The sequence below is a fragment of the Neodiprion pinetum genome, chromosome 3 (genome assembly GCF_021155775.2).
Source record: "Neodiprion pinetum isolate iyNeoPine1 chromosome 3, iyNeoPine1.2, whole genome shotgun sequence".
Classification (NCBI taxonomy): Eukaryota; Metazoa; Arthropoda; class Insecta; order Hymenoptera; family Diprionidae; genus Neodiprion; species Neodiprion pinetum.
This window is the reverse complement of record NC_060234.1, coordinates 27,898,185-27,918,084: the sequence shown is the minus strand read 5'-3', so window position 1 is coordinate 27,918,084 and position 19,900 is coordinate 27,898,185. Positions and strand designations below refer to the sequence as shown.

The window sequence follows — 19,900 nt, the reverse complement described above, 5'->3', positions numbered from 1 at the left end:
ATTCGCGTATCATATGTCTGTCTGATATCGCACTCGCGAATGATTCTTAATTTACTTACCCTGAAATTCAGTAGCATAGGTGTGCAATATGCTCGTGCAACGTACACATACACTGAAACATTGGAGCAAAGCTCTTGAGAAAGAAACGAGAAAAAGAAAGGTGAAAAAGAAACGATCAACAAGTGAAATGGGGGATATGCGCGTATATTATATTTTAAAGAGCTGGATCTAAATGCTCGTCATGCACATTATCTTTTAAACGTAAAAATATTTTTGCCAATCCACCGAATGAACGCTATAACGATATGATAAAACCTGCTCCTGTAATTAGATTTTTTTCAACTTATTTACATATTCGGGCTCCTCCGCGCCTCGTGCTGCAGCGGCTATATAATACGCCTATAATCGAACGTCTGTAATGCGTGGTTATCCGTAATGCCGACGTATTTTGCAAAAAAGTCAAGCTCAATGTTTGAATACCTTGATAAAGTGAAATCGATCTGATAAAAATTAACCGCAATCAAATGTATGAATCTCCAGATTTATGCTGCAGCGCGTATAATTTGGCGACTAAAAAGAAATATATATATATATATATTGTATATGTATGTATTTATTTATACGCATGAGTCGTCTGCATGATTATCGACGTAGATATTATACCTGTATTAGGCTTAAATGTGGGTAAATATTTCGTTATCATCCGACTTTAGCTCCACGTCCTTTTTATTTACGTGCAGTGCTTGATTCATATGCTTTTTGTATTTATTCTATTTTTTCATCTCGTGCTATTATCACGGTCCGACGTTACGTGCACGTCTGAATAGATAGATTTACTCAAGTTTAAATAATCGAAACGAGACATCTTTTACATTTCTTGAATACCAACTGTCGTTTATGTACGTTTAAATTTCGTGTAACTCAATGGCGAGTATACGAACCTCTTAGCTGTATACTCAAGATTTTCACTGTAATTAGTAAAACACTGTCAAATTATATCTCAAGAGTGCAAAGTACTGGTGATTCGTTTTGTTTCTGGTGAGATAACTTCTTGCTTTCTAGGTTTAGATTGATTCTAAAATCATAATTCGCATATAGGTTTTTTAATTATAATTATAATTTTTTTTTCATCCTCTCATATTGTAATATGCGAATAAATTATGAACCTGCAATTCAGTCGTCAGATCAGCTGTTCGTATCAACTCTTGTATAATATTATCCGCAGCTGTGAATATTATACGCGTCATAAACAACATGACGCGGCTCATTTTTAAGTGCCCGATTATATTACCTGACTAGAAATCCAAAAACTCGCGATCAGAATTGATTTTAATTAAAATCTCTTAGCAATCATGGTATATTTATCATGAAAAAACTATTATTTTCGTCCTTATTTTACATCATATATTACATTTATTATATAAATACATGTGCGTAGGTACGCGGGAATTGTCAATTTCGGCTTTAACTTGCGTTTGTTAACACCGAACGTGTTTGTGACTATTAAAGTACGATTACATTCTGACTTATAACTATATAATTACGCGGTTAATAATTTTGTAATATCAACGTAACTTTCTGCAGATAAAAAAAAAGCAACTATCGCCAAGAAGATATTGAATTATAAATGCTGCAGGTTTTATTAACTATGTGTGGAGTAAATTTACAGAGAAAATTTTTATCGCAATGGAACATTTATTCATTATTATTTAATAAATACTTTATATATTCATAGTATGGGTATATAACTTATAAAAAGTCCCACGCGAATTCCATTTTATACAAACACATGAAATTGTTCTCGAGTCAAAATATTATTGCGTTGTTGATTGTACTGCATTGAACAAAATTTTGTTTTCTCACTTATAAATTCGGCGAATTCACAATCTGGGATATCATATTAACTGCATGATATGAATTCGACGTTCAATTTTTATTACGAAATAATCTTTGCACTGGCTCTGAATTGCTATGCATAGTATATAACGTGTTACACGCCTTTTGAAGAGAAAAACAAATGACAGTGGTCATTTGCTACAGTTTTTTCTTAGCGAAGTAATAATTCCATGATTCAACGATAATTTTGCACAATGTGCATTATATATGTTCCAACTTTATCGTGAGCAGGAAAACGGTTAAAAAATTATACACCCACTTGATAATTTGCCAATCTAAAAATATTCGTTGTTTTATGCATCATGTTTTATATACATATAAATATACCAAGTCACATTAATTAAGCTGACGATTAAGTTATTAATACTGCGTCTTTAGAAGTTATGTAAATTTTTAATTAAACGTTTAAGTGCGTACTGCACAAATTGTTTTTTTATCCATATTTATTTTTTCGAGTATTATTAGACAACAACATAGGCACTTCAATCGTACGTCGATATTGTAAAAGCGGGGGACACGCGGACACGCCTCGAATTTCTCGACCCTTCTCGTTACCATGGCACGCAATTGAGGAAGGAAAACCAATTAAATATGCATTTATTGAAATTACGTTAGGTATGAGTATAAAAGTTTAGGTACCGAACAAGTGCATGTGTCTGTATACATTCAGAGACAGTATTTAGACACCATTTGCAATTCTTGTTTGCGATGGCGTCTGACATCGCGTTCATATGCCCAAGGCATTGATTGTTGATTTTTTTATACATTAAACCTATTTTGCGCCTATGTTCGCAATTGATTTCGCGAATTTGTCATCCAACCGACGAATTTTTTCACTCAAGTTTGCGTATCTAATCATTCGCCCTTTTTTTTGACAAGCCATTATTTTAAAAAAGGTGCTCAGACGTTGAAAGTAAATTTAATGTCGAATTATAAATTGTATCCGCGTATTACCAGTGCCGTCGCATCGAATCGCGATCTTCAATTTCAAATTTTTAAATTCGCTGCGTTGCGCATCGAGTTTGCACGCTTAGACGTTTCTTCGCCTACCTATGCCTTGATTGATTTGCTGCACGAACAGTGAAGCGGGGATTCGTTATTGGGTATTGGCTGGTCTTTACGTGCTATTAGTAATTAGCATTCTCAAATTCACGAACTTTTCGCGACCCACGAAATTTAAATCGACATACCACATATTCCGTAACAAATCAATTCAGTACCTTATATTCGAATGTTGAAGATTATTTATAGGAATGTTTCAACATGAGCACGATATTTCAAGGCGGTCAATTTAACGAGAAGCTTGTTACGTTGAAAATGACATTGAGGCGCCATAAACTCATTAGGACACTAATTGCAGGTAGTGGAACGTCAGGTTTATTACACCGTGCAAAATTTCATTTCTCATGCGGTTAGTTGTTACAGAAAATTTTAGTTAATCGTCCATCGCTACAATATAACAACTTTACAGGCGCCAATAACTATATTTTCTGAATATTGTCGCACAAAATCTGTATTTTTATATTCAAATGAGTCCTCGTGTAACTAACATCAACTTATCGTCGCACCAGCGTCAAATTATCTCGCAACAGTTACGCACCTATTAAATTTTCTGGTCAAGTTAAAAAATGAGCACACTTATTCAAGGACTGTGCATCACGTTATAACGTAAACTGAAAATTCTCCCGGTATAATACGGGGTCTCTGGAAGTACTTTTTTAAATTTCTATCGACATGACGAGAACGTTCTTCGCTGCTTGTTTCAGGACTGGGCCTTGGGCCCCATACCCCCGAAGAGGCCCACGCCGCGGTGTTGGCCGCGGCCGCGGCGGCCTTGCACCACCACCACCACCACCAGGGCGGGCCCGGTGGTGGGATGAGGCCCCTGAGGCATCCTCTGCCCCCGGGGATGCTGGGTCCGTCTCTGCCGCTCCCGCCTCACCACCCCCTTACGGGTCCCCACCACCCCCTCGTACCGCCCCACCACCCCGAGGAAGACGGTGTCGTTGACGACCCCAAGGTCACCTTGGAGGGTAAGGAGCTTTGGGAAAGGTTTTACAAACTCGGGACGGAGATGGTCATCACGAAAAGCGGCCGGTAAGAGGACCATTTATTGTTTTCTTTTATTTTAATATCGCCCAGTTATAATCCCCTACCATAGCTTAGGCTGAGGTTCGTAACGTTAATTCGCAACGACGATGTGCTAGTTTAATTGTGAAAAATCGTTACTTTCTAAGTTCAAGATTTGGGGCTCATCGTATTTTACTAAACTCAAATATGTTTTGCAATATTTTTGAAACCGCAACTCACGTCGGCGAGCAATCTACTTCGGTCTGTCGTCACTTTATCGTTACTAACTTCACCCTTAATCGTCTTCCGATCTAGGTTATATGACGCTTCTGTTACTTCATCCAGGGAATAAATTTTTACATCCACTCTAGCCTTGCACGTAATATAAATAATCAGAAAATATTTCTTTCTGATTCGTTTGACATAAATAGATTCTAATTGCATATTAACCTTGTAGGCATTATTATAATTTACTTGGTGAAAATGGAAAAAAAAGTTTAATTCTATGCGATTAAAATTTATTCTAACTCGATAATTTTGTTTCGAATCAGAAATTTTTTTACAACCGGTGATCCGTATTCACATGCATCTGTTGTTTCTGGATGTGTAGCTGACGTCAAAAATTGTTTGTCAAAAGAAATTCTCTAACAATACTGTGAATATTATTATCACAGTTCATTTAATTGTTACAGCAAATATTACTCTCATTACAAATTATTTCTAGAGTAAATTTAATTGTTATATATCTCTAATTGCCTGCTTATCTTGCAACGTATATACATAATTTAGGGTGGTCCTTAGTTAGAAAAATTTTCATTAGGACGCCCCCCCCAGATCTGTTCCAAGCGATTCAAAAAAAAAAAAAACAAATCCATGTCAAGTTTCAAGCCTCTACGTTAACTGGAACATGTGCCTCTAAGTTCTGAAAGTTTCAAATGTAAAATACATGTAGTTTTTATAGGCGATTATTTCGTTTTGTATGTCTTAGGTATACCTAAATTGAGGGACCGATTTTAAACTTGACATAGTTGTTGCTTATAATGACAGGAACAAACCGTGAAAATGTTAAAATTGTACCATAATTTTATAATATATTTCTTTTTATATAAGATTAAAAGCCTCACTTTTATTAGGCTTCTATATGGAAATAAAAATTGAAAATTTTTGAAATTTTCTGGGATTGTTCATATCATTGTATAAGCAATAATTCTACCAAGTTTCAAACCGGTCCCTTATTTTATACCAAGTCATCCAATTCGAAATAGCTGGTTGTCAAAACTAAATGTATTTTACACTTAAAACTTTCGGTGCTTAGAGGTACGTGTTCCAGTTGACGTAGAGGCTTAATATTTTACGAAGATTTTTTTAAATGATTTCAAACAGATCTGGGGGGTGTCTCAATGAAAATTTTTCCTACCCCCAAGTAAGGACCACCCTAATACATATATTGCGAAACAAGTTTTGACGGCTGCAGTAACAACAATTAAAAGTTTCTTTTCCATGTGTTCATACCCTACCTTCTTAATTTATCGTTACTAGGGAATTATCATGCCTCTGAAGATTTCGAACGCCATTACATTTCATACTCGAGCATTTTTTGCACCCTTCATTTTGTTCACACTCAAGGTATTTATCAGCGAGAATAAACTCGTGCCAGTATAACTTTTAGAATAAATCCACATTGAAAAGAAAGTAAAGGAAACAAAAAATCAAACGAAGAAAATGAGGAATCCGTATAGTAATTATCGGTATGTATGTACATTGTACATACATGTTTTATACAGTATATATGAGAGATCCTACAAAATCAATTGTAGAATATCACGTGTTGCGATCTGAATCTATCAAATTACACGCAGAGTTTCACACATACCTACATTACGGATTACGCAAGCCTTGACTACATTCTCCGTTCCTTCGCGTTCTATATTTCAAAGCTTATATGGTATATATTTATTATAAATTATATATTTATAATTTTATATACCGACAGTGTTATGTACCGTAAATATACTTTAGTGTATTTCGCACGATATACATGGAAATATAACGCCTGAATCATACCTCGTTCGATTTTATCAGGTGCCTCAAACTCATACATATATATTATATACTACGCGTCGTCGTTTCTATTTTTTCAGCTTTGCCAGGCAAAAATATTGTTGCTAAATATTATCGTTGCGTCACCTCACGAGTTCCCTGCATACATAAAATGCATCATCGAATTTTGTACAAGTCGTTGTCATACGTGAAAACACTCTGCGATAGCAGCTGAATTTTTGTTGAAAAACAATTTTTTGCCCACCAGCTGCAGCAGTCGATAGACTTTGTATTCTCCTCTATATCGACAGTCGAAATTTTCAAAATTTACGTAGGTACTCAACTTTTATTCACCCAACACTCGAGACCCGCTTCAGGCTCTGCGGACGTTCGCGAGGAAGATAAACTTTTTTGTTTTTACCTCTTTCTTTTAACACTCAAGCTTCAACCTCTCCTGCACGTGGAACGGAAATATACATCGCGAGTTGCGCGGAGTTTGCAAACACGATACCAGCTGTATGTTACACTACTTGTTTGACAAAATAATCACGCTATATCAACTTGTGACAAACCATCGATTTTTGCTGAAAGTTTAGAAAAGTAATACCGAATTGTCATCGCCTCCAGCAGCAAACGGAATATAATACAACACGATATGTTAACCCCCCAAAATTGCACAATGTTTGAGTTTGCAGATTCACTCACTTGACGAAAGTAATCTGTCAGTTTTACCGTGATTTTAAATATAACCAATCGTGTGAATTTGGCTGGCCATTGGCTCTTTGCGGAAATTGAAAAATCACCTTACGGTGCAATTTTACTGTTTACCGGCAAATAACTCTCTTGCATAAATCCCATTATGTGAGGTATAGCGGCAATCAATTATTCTTACACAACACACTCTGCTGTACAACGTGTCAGACGATTAATTAATACCTGTCTACGCCCACCCGGCTCACTCTTCGTGTGTTATGTGCGTGAACCGCCTACGTCTACAATGTACTCGTACATGCCGCATACAACGTCTTTACGGCCAAGTAAGTAGAAGCGAGTTCTACTCTTTGGAGACTTTGGGCTCGATGATCGTGTCTTTTTACTGCCGTTTGACGCGTGATGCATTGTACAAAATTTCCGCGTTCCCGTTCCAAATTTTTACTTTTAACTCAATCAAGTCAATTCTTTTTAATTCATCCAATTCCGTGTTCTCCACGCGTTCTTCGAAGCGTTGATTCGGTTTACAAATCAGTAGAATTAAGAGCCGTGAAACCATAACCAGCTGACGGATTACCTACATTCGTTCTACGTATTCTCGGGTTTCGCCGTTTTGAACAGGTATATAAAAGCCAATTAAGAACGTTTGACGCGTGGATATAGAAGGAAAATTTTCAAGTTAATAATCCAGCATCTGAAACAACGAGAATTGCACTTAATGCTCATCTATAATCATATTTTGCCTTAAAATCTCGGCACAGAGTAATCGGGACTTTATCGTCTTTGAATACGTAAAATGAATCCTGAAAATCAGTTTTTAAATATTCAAAGTGCAATGAGTTAAGAATTTAATTTTTCAAGTTATCGGATGAATCTTGTGGAACATATTTATTAGCAATATATCTAGGTTATATAATTAGCTCTCTACTTGAAGAGAGTCCATCTTGATTATTGCAAGCATAATGCACCGATGTTCTATATACTCTAATCAACACTTTGTGTAGGTATGACAATAGTGGACGGTGACGATTGCCACCTATAGCCAAATGACACTAAAAATTTCAAGTTGCATTGCGCTAATTTAATTGTCACGGCAACTGACAACTTTACGGCTTCAGCAAACACTCAACTGCCAAAATTTCAGGGTTGACTAAAAATCGTTTCCACTTTAATCGCGTACAAAAAATTGTGAAGAATTATGTTGTTTTTTTCTAGAAAATATACAAACGGTACAGTTTTTTTTGTTTTAATCCAAAGGTTTTTCTACTTCACGTTTAACCCTTCGTCTCACGTTCACGTACGGTCATTTTGTCCGAAATTTTTCTTTGTACTTAAACAGCGCTGAGCATTACGCTAAACTTTCAATCATGTTTTCCGTCGGTTACATTATTCATCTTTGCAAATCTGACCGCACAGGCCCAAATTTTAATCAATTCATTACAAAAAGTGTCTCTACATTTTTTTCCGAAAAGTTTATAGCTGCTGAGATATTCAAGGCCGAATATTATCTCAGGTCGGATTGACCCCATTTCCAGTCAACGGGTCGTATCGGGGGGTGTGCAGACGAAAGGTTAAATATAATCGTGCGTGTATTAATTTTATCAATACAGTATTATTATCCGTACAAAAATTTCCGCCTGTAATTCCACATACCTTATCCCCAATAATCCTGAAACGTACAGGAGCGATGTGCAGCGACCTGAGCATGATGCAGCAGCGCGGGATTTAGTTCACCCTGATCGAACGTCACACATTCACACGTTATATATATATGCCCGCGTCATGAGCACGCGTTGAAAGAATCGTCTCGACCCGTCCTCTCCTCTCTTTCTCACCCCCCTATCGAGCCTCGCCCCCTGTTCCTCCCTTCTCGCTCTCTCTCTCTCTCTCGCCCCCCGCAGCTTTTCCTCGCGCTTTTCACTCCTCGCGACGTTGCTCGGGGGCCCGATTCTCCGTCCTTCCCTTCTCGGGCTGTTGGCGAGGGCAAAATGCCGTCGCCTCATCTCCGTCGCTCTCCCCCGCGTCCCAAGGGTCGCGAATCCACCTCCGACCGCCTATGGTAATTAGCCCTAGTAGCCCCGCGCCGCGTCACGCGTGCAGTGTGCAAAGCTTCGACCCTGGTGCAGGATTCGCGTCGCGGACGGTGGTGTAAAAGCCCCGGCTGCGTGTCCGTGTACTTGCCGCCTACCCACATTTCTATACCTCGTACAATTTTCTATTGACGTTTCTTCTTCCGCGGTTACGTCGCTCTCCTACTCTTGCGGTAGTGTGGCGCTGGTGTTAGCCTCGTGGCACCCGTAACTTTATTTCTAATTATACAATTATCTTATACGTATACCCGCGTAGGTATACTTATTGCTTGTTTCTAATTGTCCAAACACTTGCGTTCGTTAGTGTCGTTGTTTCAGCTCATCACTGTAAAATATTGACGGTGTTAAAATTGACCAAAAATATGAACGGTGTGGACTGCTGTTGAAAAATTTTCCTGGTCAATTCGGAACTTGAACGTAAGGTATTTTTAGATTGACGATAAGTAGTATTAAATTGACGTAAAAAATATTCTGGACAAGTCCACACCGCATGTTTTTTACAGTGATACGAGGAAATCCTGGAAATATAATTTTATTCAGATTATACACTTGAAATAATGTTTCGAATTAAAAGAAAAGATAATTAATAACAAGGCAAATATTTGACGATCTGTTTTTCTTTCGTCTTGTTTATTTCTCGTTCCACATAAGTCTCCGTGCAATCCTGCAGGTTTTCTTGTACCTGATTACAAGGCTTTGTTTGGTCATTTCAGTGTGTAGCTGACGGTAGTGAAATCAGCTGGAGTAACGTTAATATCTCTAATAATGATCTACTGTAACCAGACATGTACTTAGCGCCCATAATTCGACAAGTTAGAATTTTGCCGCAAATATGCAACGAAATATCTGCCTCTCGTAAAAATGTACCTAATTATATGCGATTTATATTAGGAAATGTAACGACGTTACGTGTTTGCTCGAGATGAGGATTTATCGTTGAAGTTCGAATTGAAATTTCCATACCACAAGATGATATAATTTACATTTATAACAATTAGCCTGCGGTGTACTATTAATTCCTGCTGCAGCATAATAATTGTTGAGTGACTATTTGGTTGAATTGAACGAGAAATTTTATTCAAATTCGAACGAATATTTTCAATTTTCAATATTTGTCCGATAGCTTCTGAATCATTTGAATTGTGTACCGAGACAACGGGGGTTTATATTTTGTAGTTGTTCTTCTCGCGAGAAAGATAGCGGACGCATTGACAGACGGCGCCATCTGCCGGCGCAACGTGGTATTATACTTTCTGTTTCGTTTAACCGAAATGTATTTATTTATTTATTTCTTTTTCATCGTAAACGATATCGCAGAAAGAAGATAATAAACCGGATCGAGATTTCTTTCCTCTAAAAATTTTCAACAGCGCAAAAGTATCTCCGGTGCATCTAGTAGTAGGTAAAGCAATGCTGTAATAATAATGCGGAGCTTCATATCTAACCTAACGCATACTTACACGTGTACCTGATATAGAGTTGTATCTCGTATACGTGCACCTGTGCTTGGCGCGTAACCGCGTACGGGATACCGCTTAATATGCAAACCCGGGCTCCGGTATAAATCAATTTGTATCTATAAATCAATAGTCGCGTCGAGCGGATTCGAGTCGAGTCGAGTCGAGTCTCGGGCACACGTATATCCATCATGAAGGGAGCATAATAATAACCGATAATTACATATTCCGTATCTCGGCATTCAGCATCTGCTCCGGCGCGGCGGTGACCGGTGTGGTCTACATCTCAATATCATCATCCGTCGTATCGCAAAGGGTGTGGAGGGCGGGAGGGAGGGAGAGAAGCGCGCGCGCACACAGACGCAGGAGCGAATCGCTCGTAACGCTTGCGCGCCTGCGCGCTCGCGACGTTACAGCGAGCAGACGAATCGCTGTACATATCGCTTTATGGCGCGCTCTGCCGGGCGAAGGGAGGGAGAGGTTAAATCGTCTCGCGTCGAAATATACGTACGTGCATCGCCTCGCCCTTGCAGCTCGACGAGGTAAATAACTGGGTAAATAACCCGGCACATAACCCGGGAGTAAATAACGCAAGGGCCACCTAAGTATAGGGTTGGTTTTAACGATGTTTGTTTTATACATTGGCAGCCTCTTCGAACCTGTAATCTTTCTAAACGAGATATTACCCGAGCGGCCCCGATGCGAAACCCTATACGACACCGTATCCGGGCCGAGCTGTAGCAGGACGAGGACGAGTCCTCGCGCCGCAGCCTCGTCTAGTCGTATCCCCGACTCCGCTCCACTGGGCCTCGGGCCCAAATTCTCCCCTCCCTCTTGGCGGTCCCCTCCCCCTTGCCGCAGCACCCCGCCAGTCTTGCCGACCCCCTTGCCTCGGCTCGTCGATCTTTCGCTGCCGAATTTCGAATCATTCGTCGACGTCTCGCGCGCGCCAATATTTTTCCGAAATGTATTAAGGTAGAGTCGATTTTTGAGCACCGAATTTGCGAGTAGAAGCAAACGGTTATCGAGTCTCTTCGGATGCTGTTTGCTGATTAAACTATCACTGAATATTGGCTTGCAGTCAAACTACTTCGTGAAATATCAAAATAGTGTAACAGAACTTGAATTATTTCACGATGAGTTACTACGTAGAAGATGCGTTTTTTTTTTCTTTCTGTCTCACCGGCAAGTTTGGAATTTATTTTACCATTGAGTTGCTTTTAATGATACGGACGATTTAATCCGGGAAGCAATTTACGGAAAATCAAATTCTCTGGAAAGGTGTTGTACGATTTTCTTTAATGTTGAGTCATTAATTTAGCAACTGAAGACATTTAAAAATTATCTTTGACCGAGGCTTTCCGATCATTGCAATCTTCGAACCGTTTGACTGAAATCGGATTTCAGCTACATATCAGACAGTGAGGATTTATTTTCCACTACGTAAAATAAGTTTTCTACGCAGAATGAAGAGAAACAATCTTTGCTTCCGGACGAAACACCCTGAAACACGTAACTATATGTCTCCGTGTTGGATTGTGTAATTGCAAAGTACAACAGGTTGCAACAGCTGATTCGTGCCGGAATTCAAGCCTCTCACTCAGCTAATTGTAAGTGGAACATTTTTCATTATGAACACTGCGTCGTATAATAGTTACCCTAAATCGTTTTCACCCAGTGTATAAATTTATATACCAGCAAATTATACGCTGTTTTTCATGCATTAAACATGACTGAAAAAATCACCTATTAGGTATAATCTCTAAATTCTGTGTGCGCCGTGTTTCGTATTCAAAAAATTTGATGCTGTTACAGCTGCCCGATCTTCTGGTATCGTTTTAGACGAAAACTGGCCTCCGTTAAAAGAAATCGCGTGACTTTGGGGCCCGATAAGCTCCCAAATGACAATGGCAAACATCGAAAATTGGTGTAAACCTCCGTACGCTTCAGGCGTATTATTGTTATTACCGTTATTGTTATTATTGTTATTATTATACCCCTGCCGTTGTGCGTACCTTATAAGTAGGTAGAGCGATGAGGCAACCGAGTTCCCAGGGTGTTCGCGTGCAGCTCGGGTGGTCTGAAACGACTGAAACCCCGCGCGATGTACAATCGCGAATTCGCGTGCTTGACGCGAGGCGCGCTCCGGAAAACAATACCTATGCAAAGTGGCATATCAGTCTGCCTCGGCTGTAGCTCGGGTATGCGTAGAGATAACAATTGGTGGCGAGCCGGTGCTAATCGGGTTTTAATAAAACCGACAGGGGGAAAAAGGTATAATGGAATGAAACGGAGGGAAAAACCCTGTAATACAAGTTCGCTTCGTACAGGCGTGTGTAAACGTATGCGAACCTGTATCATTACGAATTATCCGGAGATATCATTACAGTCATGCAGGGTGCGAAAACTCTGCAAATTTCTTCTCGTCAATTGTTATTCGTTACCGATATTTTCTGTCAGCTTCTGTCGGCAATCAGTCAATCAATCAACCAATCGACCGATCAATTGAATAATGTAAGGCAAGGTTCTCATTTGGGTACCTAATATCGATAATAATTATATCATCCTTAAACAAGTGTACAGATATGTATTACAATCGAAGACGTCTTTTGGTATCGCGGTGTGAAATTATTTACCGATCGATTCAAAATTTGCGGACAAGTATTTAGGTGGTATGAGCATAGTAATCGGCATTCGTTGAAGAACAAATTTTTGGTGATAGCAAATAGATGTGTAAATTTATGTTTTTCGATACCAATAAGTTATATACATATATATATTATTATATATATATATATATACATATATTTGAAGTGTGCAAAAGATTATCTCTCGTTATTCGCGTATACATACAGCTATCGGTACAACATATTATGAAATAATCATAAATTATGATAGTGATAATTTGTTAATTAGAGACAGAATATAAATACGTATTTCCTATCATTTTTACAATTTTAATTAATTCCATCGCAACGATACGTCGCGTAACATTCGATTTCCACACACGCACGTAACGAGACTCAGATATAATTTCCTTCCCCACGTATTGTGGTATTATAAAAAAGAACCGACCAATGACGCATGAATCTCTAAATCTCTGTTTGATAGGATATTAATAATCACGCAACATGGCGGATTCAGCAGAAGCTTATATAGCCTCAGATAGTCACATATCACAAGCATGAGTGCCGCACCTTGTGGGGAGCCGAATAAAAGTGTTCGCTCCTTCGTTTTTGTACCTTATTTTTTTATGTTCTTACTTTCACGCACAGTTTTATTTGGACTTTTTTTCACTTAAAATACGAACAAAGATTGTACACATGTTACGCATAACGTTACATTTACATGCACGTGTATATAAGTATAAGGAGAAGACAAAGTCTTGAATAGGCTCGCAACTCGTGGCAGAAAAGCGAAAAGCGAAAAGCGAAAAGCGAAAAGCGAACAGCGAGGATCAGAGCGAGAAGAAGACGAGGTCGCGAACATGTGGCGGGTAAACGTGGCTCCGGGGCATCTTGGGATTCTTCTCGCGAGAGTGAGCAGGACCCAGATGCACATACCGCCAACCCTTTCATTATCTCACTCATACCCGTCACGTCACGTCTTCATCGCACCCATTTGCCGGCTCTCTCGACCCTCTCGCACACTCCTGGCATATGCATGTACCACCTACCTATCCACCTTAGCTCCATTCGGAATACATTATTTTAAATATTTCTCATATCGTACCCCCACACACACACACACACACGCACGCACGCACGTACGTACTTGAAACACTCCGTATCCCAGTGTATTCCCTATTTTTTCTGGCGTCTATTAGCTTGACTTTTCGAAATTCTTAATATTAAACATGCTCGAAGTTCTTGAGTCAGTATTTCGCTTGGAACTAAATCCATCGTTTCGATTTTGTATTTACTGGTTTTTTTACTTTTTTTTTATTGTTTTATTTTTATTTCATTATTTATCACCATTTTTTTGGTCTGTCCTTTTTTTTCGTACAAATAGTTTCCCTCCAACCGTTTTTTTTTTCAGTAAATTTTTTTTCTTTCTCTGTATATTTTCAACACTATTCATGTCATTTCACCGCAATATGCAAGTACTGGAGTATTCGTGTATAAATCGGGTGATATTACAATTCGACTGTTACGCCAAATTTTCTTTTTTTATTCGTTTAAGAATTTTTCACACGCACACTTCTCTTGGTTTTAATAATTTCAGTATTTCTCATGTTCTATACGAAAAAAATTCTTCAAGGTATAATAATTCAGAATTTACGCACTCCAGATGCCATTGAAATTTCGTGTGCAACAAATCGATTTATGTAAGCTGAAAAAATGCATAACCAATTGTTAGAATATTTTTCTCAACTGCGAAAATATATAACATGATACTTATCGACGAGTTTTTTTCTTTTTCTCTCCAATTTCTTGGAAATAATTAATAATTTAAAACGAAGAAAAATTATTCGACAAATAGCAGAAAAAAAATTACGATCGAATCGAGTTGGAATACCTTATACCTTATACTTGTGGATTATACCTTGTAGGGTATAACAGCATCTTGGCTCTTTAGCGTGTCAACCACGCGGTGTGGCATCGCCGCCTCCGGGCAAATAATCAACTCCGATACGCGAAATTAGCGGTTATACCTCTGCCTGTGTATGCACTATGTATGGCCTCCACGTTTCCAATGTCTGATACATATATTCACGTTATGTAGGTACATATACAATATATATATATATATATATATATATATATATATATATATATATATATATATATATATATTATATATATATGTATATGGGTGTCTAAATGAATCTGTGGCTTGTAACGTCAAATTTGTGCAGTAGATTTAATTACCCTCCAATTATCACGACTGATTTTTCTTTACGTCATTTATATAACTTATAGTACGGTATGATTATAAATATGAATAGAAAAAACCGACTTTTGAAACTGAAAACATAATTGCAGACTCTGGCTAAATTATTGAAAAAAAATTTTGCTTCTGGACGATCAACCTGAAAATATTCTACAAATAGTCCTAAGCTTCATTTTCCATATTTCGAAGACCGAGTTGTGCGGTTTTATCCAGGTCATTTTATCGTATTTTATCTCCTTTATTTCCGCACAGGTATAATGTGAATTAATAAAACATGATAGTTTTTGACCTATGTGAACCTAGCACCCGACTTGAAAAAACCTAACTATTTTTTGTTGATTCTTGTAGGTTTTTTGTAGGTAGTTGTTTCTAGTAACAATGATTTCGTTTGCAGTAGTGCAAAAAAAAAAAAAATATAAGGGGTTGAAAAAATGTGAGCACCCCATTTTGAAAAAAATCGAATTTATCGGTAGATTTCCGTACAGAATCGTTTGTAGTTGATTGTAGTGAAGACATTTTCGTTTGTAGTAAAAAGGAAAAAAAGATACGTTTTTTTTTTCTTTTTTTTTTTAGCCAGAATTTCTGTGGCCCTGCTGTCAACTAATGTTTCGGAATCTTTTGTAGTTGTTTGTGGTACAATTTCTTTCGTTTAAAATTCCTCCAAAATTTACTACAAACGTCCAACTTGCTTCGGAAACGTTTGAAGTTGTTTGTAGTACCATTTTTTTCGTTTGTAGTTCCTCCAAATTTACTACAAACATCCGTCTCGCTTCAGAATCGCTTGTAGTTGATTGTAGAACAATTTTTTTTGCTCTGAATAACTTTGTTTTGTTTTTTTCGATTGTAGTAACTTCGTTTCGTTTGTCGTCATTTGTGGTAGTGTTGGTTCCCTTTTGTAGCTGTTTATAATGGAATTTGTTTCTAATAGTCTTGAATCAGTAGGTAGCCCTTGCACAGTATTAGTAGGTTTATATTGTATACGCCGTTGAAATAATGTATTTGAAACAAGTATTTGGTTACTCGAGTATATCCAGTAATCCGCGTATTAGCGCGAAATAAATCAGATTTGATCTATTTTGCCGAAATAAATCATCTTTGATCGCAATGAATTTATTTGAATTAAATCTGATTTATCTCATTACAATACGCGAATTACTGGATAATAGTAAAGTAGCCAATCACTCGTTTCAAATACAGTTTTTTAACGGCGTATACAATATAATCCTACTAATACCGTCCAAAACCACTACAAACGATTCTGAAGCTCGTCGGACGTTTGTAGTGAATTTTGCAGGAACTACAAACGAAGAAAAATGGTACTACAAACAACCACAAACGATACTGAAGCGAGTAGGACGTTTGTAGTAATAATCCGCGACCTGTAGTTTCGTGTGAAAGCCAATCAAGTCGTGTCTATAATGGCGGAGTAATGGCCTCTTGAAGATATCGTTGCCAGGGGGCTCCCCTTTAACCACTGTCACTTGAGAACCAAGGTCTGGCAGTTTTTGTAGCCTACATAGCGTATTAAACCATCAGAATAAATACATCACACGTATTCGCAAATACAGGCTTCCAAAGGTGTGTTGATTGCAATTTTTCGCCGACGATTCCGTCTCTGAGTTTATTTTGTGAAAAGTATTACGAAATTTCGACAACCCGCAATAAAAAGTGTACAATTTTTGGAATTAGGTATAAAAGGTATACTCTTTTACTTGAATGAAATTGAATTTTTTTATGGTTCAAGTTTTGATTTCTTGACGACGTCTCGCGAGTTTCTCTCATTATACAGTATAACCGAATCACTGCGAAAATGGTGAAGACGAGGAAATTGCTCTTCGCCCATCCACTTGTCATTTCAATACAAATTTTGGATTAAAAAAAGACGGGGCTAAAAATTTTCGGGCAATGACGCGGGTGCACGGAGCATCGGGTTCCCCTTAAACGTTGACGAATTCGAGGAGTGTCGAGGCGAGCGAGCTGGTGGAAGCAGCCAATTTCTGAATGCAAATAGAAAAGGGTGTCGGGGGCGTGCAAATAGAAAGTGCAGCAGCCTCTTATATAGTCTGTTTTCCTTCTCCATCGTCGTCGTTATAACCCATGGGCCATGCAGAGGCGACTCGTCCCTGTTGAATAGGGCGCAGCATGCGGTGCAAATCGCACCTTCTCACACCCGCGTGATAGTTTCATACATATACATATACGTATATATTATATATATACATATATTGCGAATTGACTGTTCCGCTCGAGTTTTCATTTCCAACGGTGAAACAGGCGCCTGTGAGGCGGAGGGACAGCACACGGTGAAATTGTGCATCGTACCCCTAACGTATGTACGCGAAACCTCGACACCAACGCGGCTCGCGGTACATTCTTTACCAGTTCATTCATTATACCGCGTGGGTTCATTCATCGCAGCGGCGTTTTCACCGCGGAATAGAGACGGCCTGTGGATTTACCTTTCGTTATGTATGCGACCGTGCAGAGCTTAGCCCTCAGGAGTTCGGCTTAGGACGCTCCTCGGCTGCATTCGCGAGTCGAGGCGCTAAAACTACTCTCCCTTTTTAACATCCCGAGATCCATTTTTTGATACGAATTTCAACCTCGGTTTCTGTATGGCCTCCTTTTCTCGGACCCCATCTCTCCACGTCTCCTTCTCCGTGCAGGCTTTCGAACTTTAACGTCTGCACTCCATTTCTTAAAGTGTCGACGCGTGGTCATCGGTATGTTCAATTCTGTGATTTTGCACTTCCGAAGAAGAAAATTCGCGTCAAGTTCATCAGCTGCTGCGTTATGATTGTTTCCAATTCATTCTTGCTTGATGGAAAATTACAATTTTACGTAACGATATCGTATGGATTAGTGGAGATTCTAAGTGATTGTTTTTTTTTTTTTTAAATCTCTTGAAGAATCGTTTGCACATGCTGAGGAACAGGTTAAAATAATTTTATCGACAGAAAGTTCTCATTTATTGATATAACTAGGTTTTATTATTATTGGTTAGCATCGTTGCAGTGAAAGTGCAGTACGTTCAAGAATTTCAAACTACAAACACTCGTCCCTCAAAAGTTTCGCGGTAGATTAATGAGGAAAACTTTCATTTTCTCCAACTTTCATATACATGCCCAAACAAATAAAACAAAAACCCCGCATTAATAATTCAAATCATATATTTGAGCTTTCGCACGGCATAAGCAGTAATTACGTGATAATATTCGAGATTGCAAATAAAACAGAAAAAACAAATCTGTCGATTCGACTTAATCAGAAATAACTGTCTCGTGACCTGTCACCGGATTCCATTTATTCCATGTTTCGTTCCGAAAATATATAGTCTAGTCGATACATCTGAACGTGAAATTAAATTAGGTACACAAGCGTTCGGTATACTGGAATTTATAATTTTCGTAAAATTAAGTCGAATTGTAATACTATTCCGTTCAGTTAATGAAGTTTTTTTTTATTCATGCTGTTAGGAGTGTTGGTATGACGAATAAGAAAATTTTTACGATATCGTACACTCAGAGAAAACTTTTTGCCATTTTAAGATAATCGATTTGTTGAAGCATATTGTAGAAAACTTTATCTTCGGAACGCAGAATTTTGTTGTCAGTACCAAAATTGATGAAATAATTGTTTGGAAATCGCAAAAAAAAATGTAATTGAATGAAATAATACTTATGGATACGAAATCTCGATTTTAATTTAATGTAATAATACTGTTCTCATGGTATTATCAAATCTCTAGTAGATTCAACTAAATCGCTTCGGACACCTACTCTACTGAGTTTATTCGGTGGATGAAGATTGATCAAGTTCACGAAATCATGAGAGTTACTGTTTGATTACCGCTATTAAATAATATGTTGCATCGTAAATCTACAGAATTTTTTGTTCAGGTGGCAAAGTATTCTATGTAGCGCGTTAAAAATCCTTTCTCGTAAGAGAAGGGAGATGAGCAGTCATTAGGAGGGGCTCCAGGTATCTGTCTACTATAATCAGCATAATTAAATCATTCGTGGTCTAATACCATTGAATAAGCATGTCAATTCACAACGGTATATTTCTTTTTCATCGTTTGATGTGGCACATAACTCATGTATAGCATAAATTACAACTAATCGATCATTTTTTAGTCTTTACAAGATGATTTTACTTTGTAGATCTGATTTCTCAATCGCAACAGAATTTATGGAATTGTGGTACCAAACCTTTTCTCAGACATTACTAAAACGTTTCCTTATCCGCGCTCTATAAAATCAACCAAACTTTTCGGTTGTGTGGAAATAATGTTTGGTCGGATGTGTATGAACCCTGAAATCTCGTAGCCAGGACCAAATTTTGCTCATCAGGCCCAAATAATTTTCTGAGTGAAAAAAAAACAAATGGGAAAACAGTGTATAAATTCTTTCGAAAGAAGTTGTAACCTCCAGATGTAGATTATATCCCAGGTGAAATATCGTTGAAAGTTGGCGTATGGAAAAACGAAGGACGGTCATTATATCACCTGGCTCTCGTCTCCTCTACCTGTATATGTATACTACCGTGTATACTACACGTATACATGTTCCATTCTCCCTGAGCCTCGGGACAGAAATTTCTACCTTAGCTGCACACATAAACGCGAGATATAAGGTATGGCACTCTCGGACAGAGGACGCAGACAGAGAGATGAGGCACGACGAGAAGACCGCAGCTCTGTCCTGCAGGAGAGGCAAGCCTGCAGCCCGGCGTTTATAGTCC

The 19,900-nt window shown here is 38.2% G+C and overlaps 1 protein-coding gene across 8 annotated transcripts in view; it reads left to right on the top strand.

Annotated features, from left to right (window-relative positions):
• Window positions 1–19,900, top strand: part of bi (T-box transcription factor bifid) — an 88,300-nt gene that overhangs the window by 5,781 nt on the left and 62,619 nt on the right. For all 8 annotated transcript variants that reach the window (XM_069134307.1, XM_046616216.2, XM_069134308.1 and 5 more), the window contains one exon: window positions 3,663–3,993. In XM_069134307.1, the coding sequence (XP_068990408.1) occupies window positions 3,663–3,993 (331 nt within the window). The remainder of the gene's footprint in view (window positions 1–3,662; window positions 3,994–19,900) is intronic.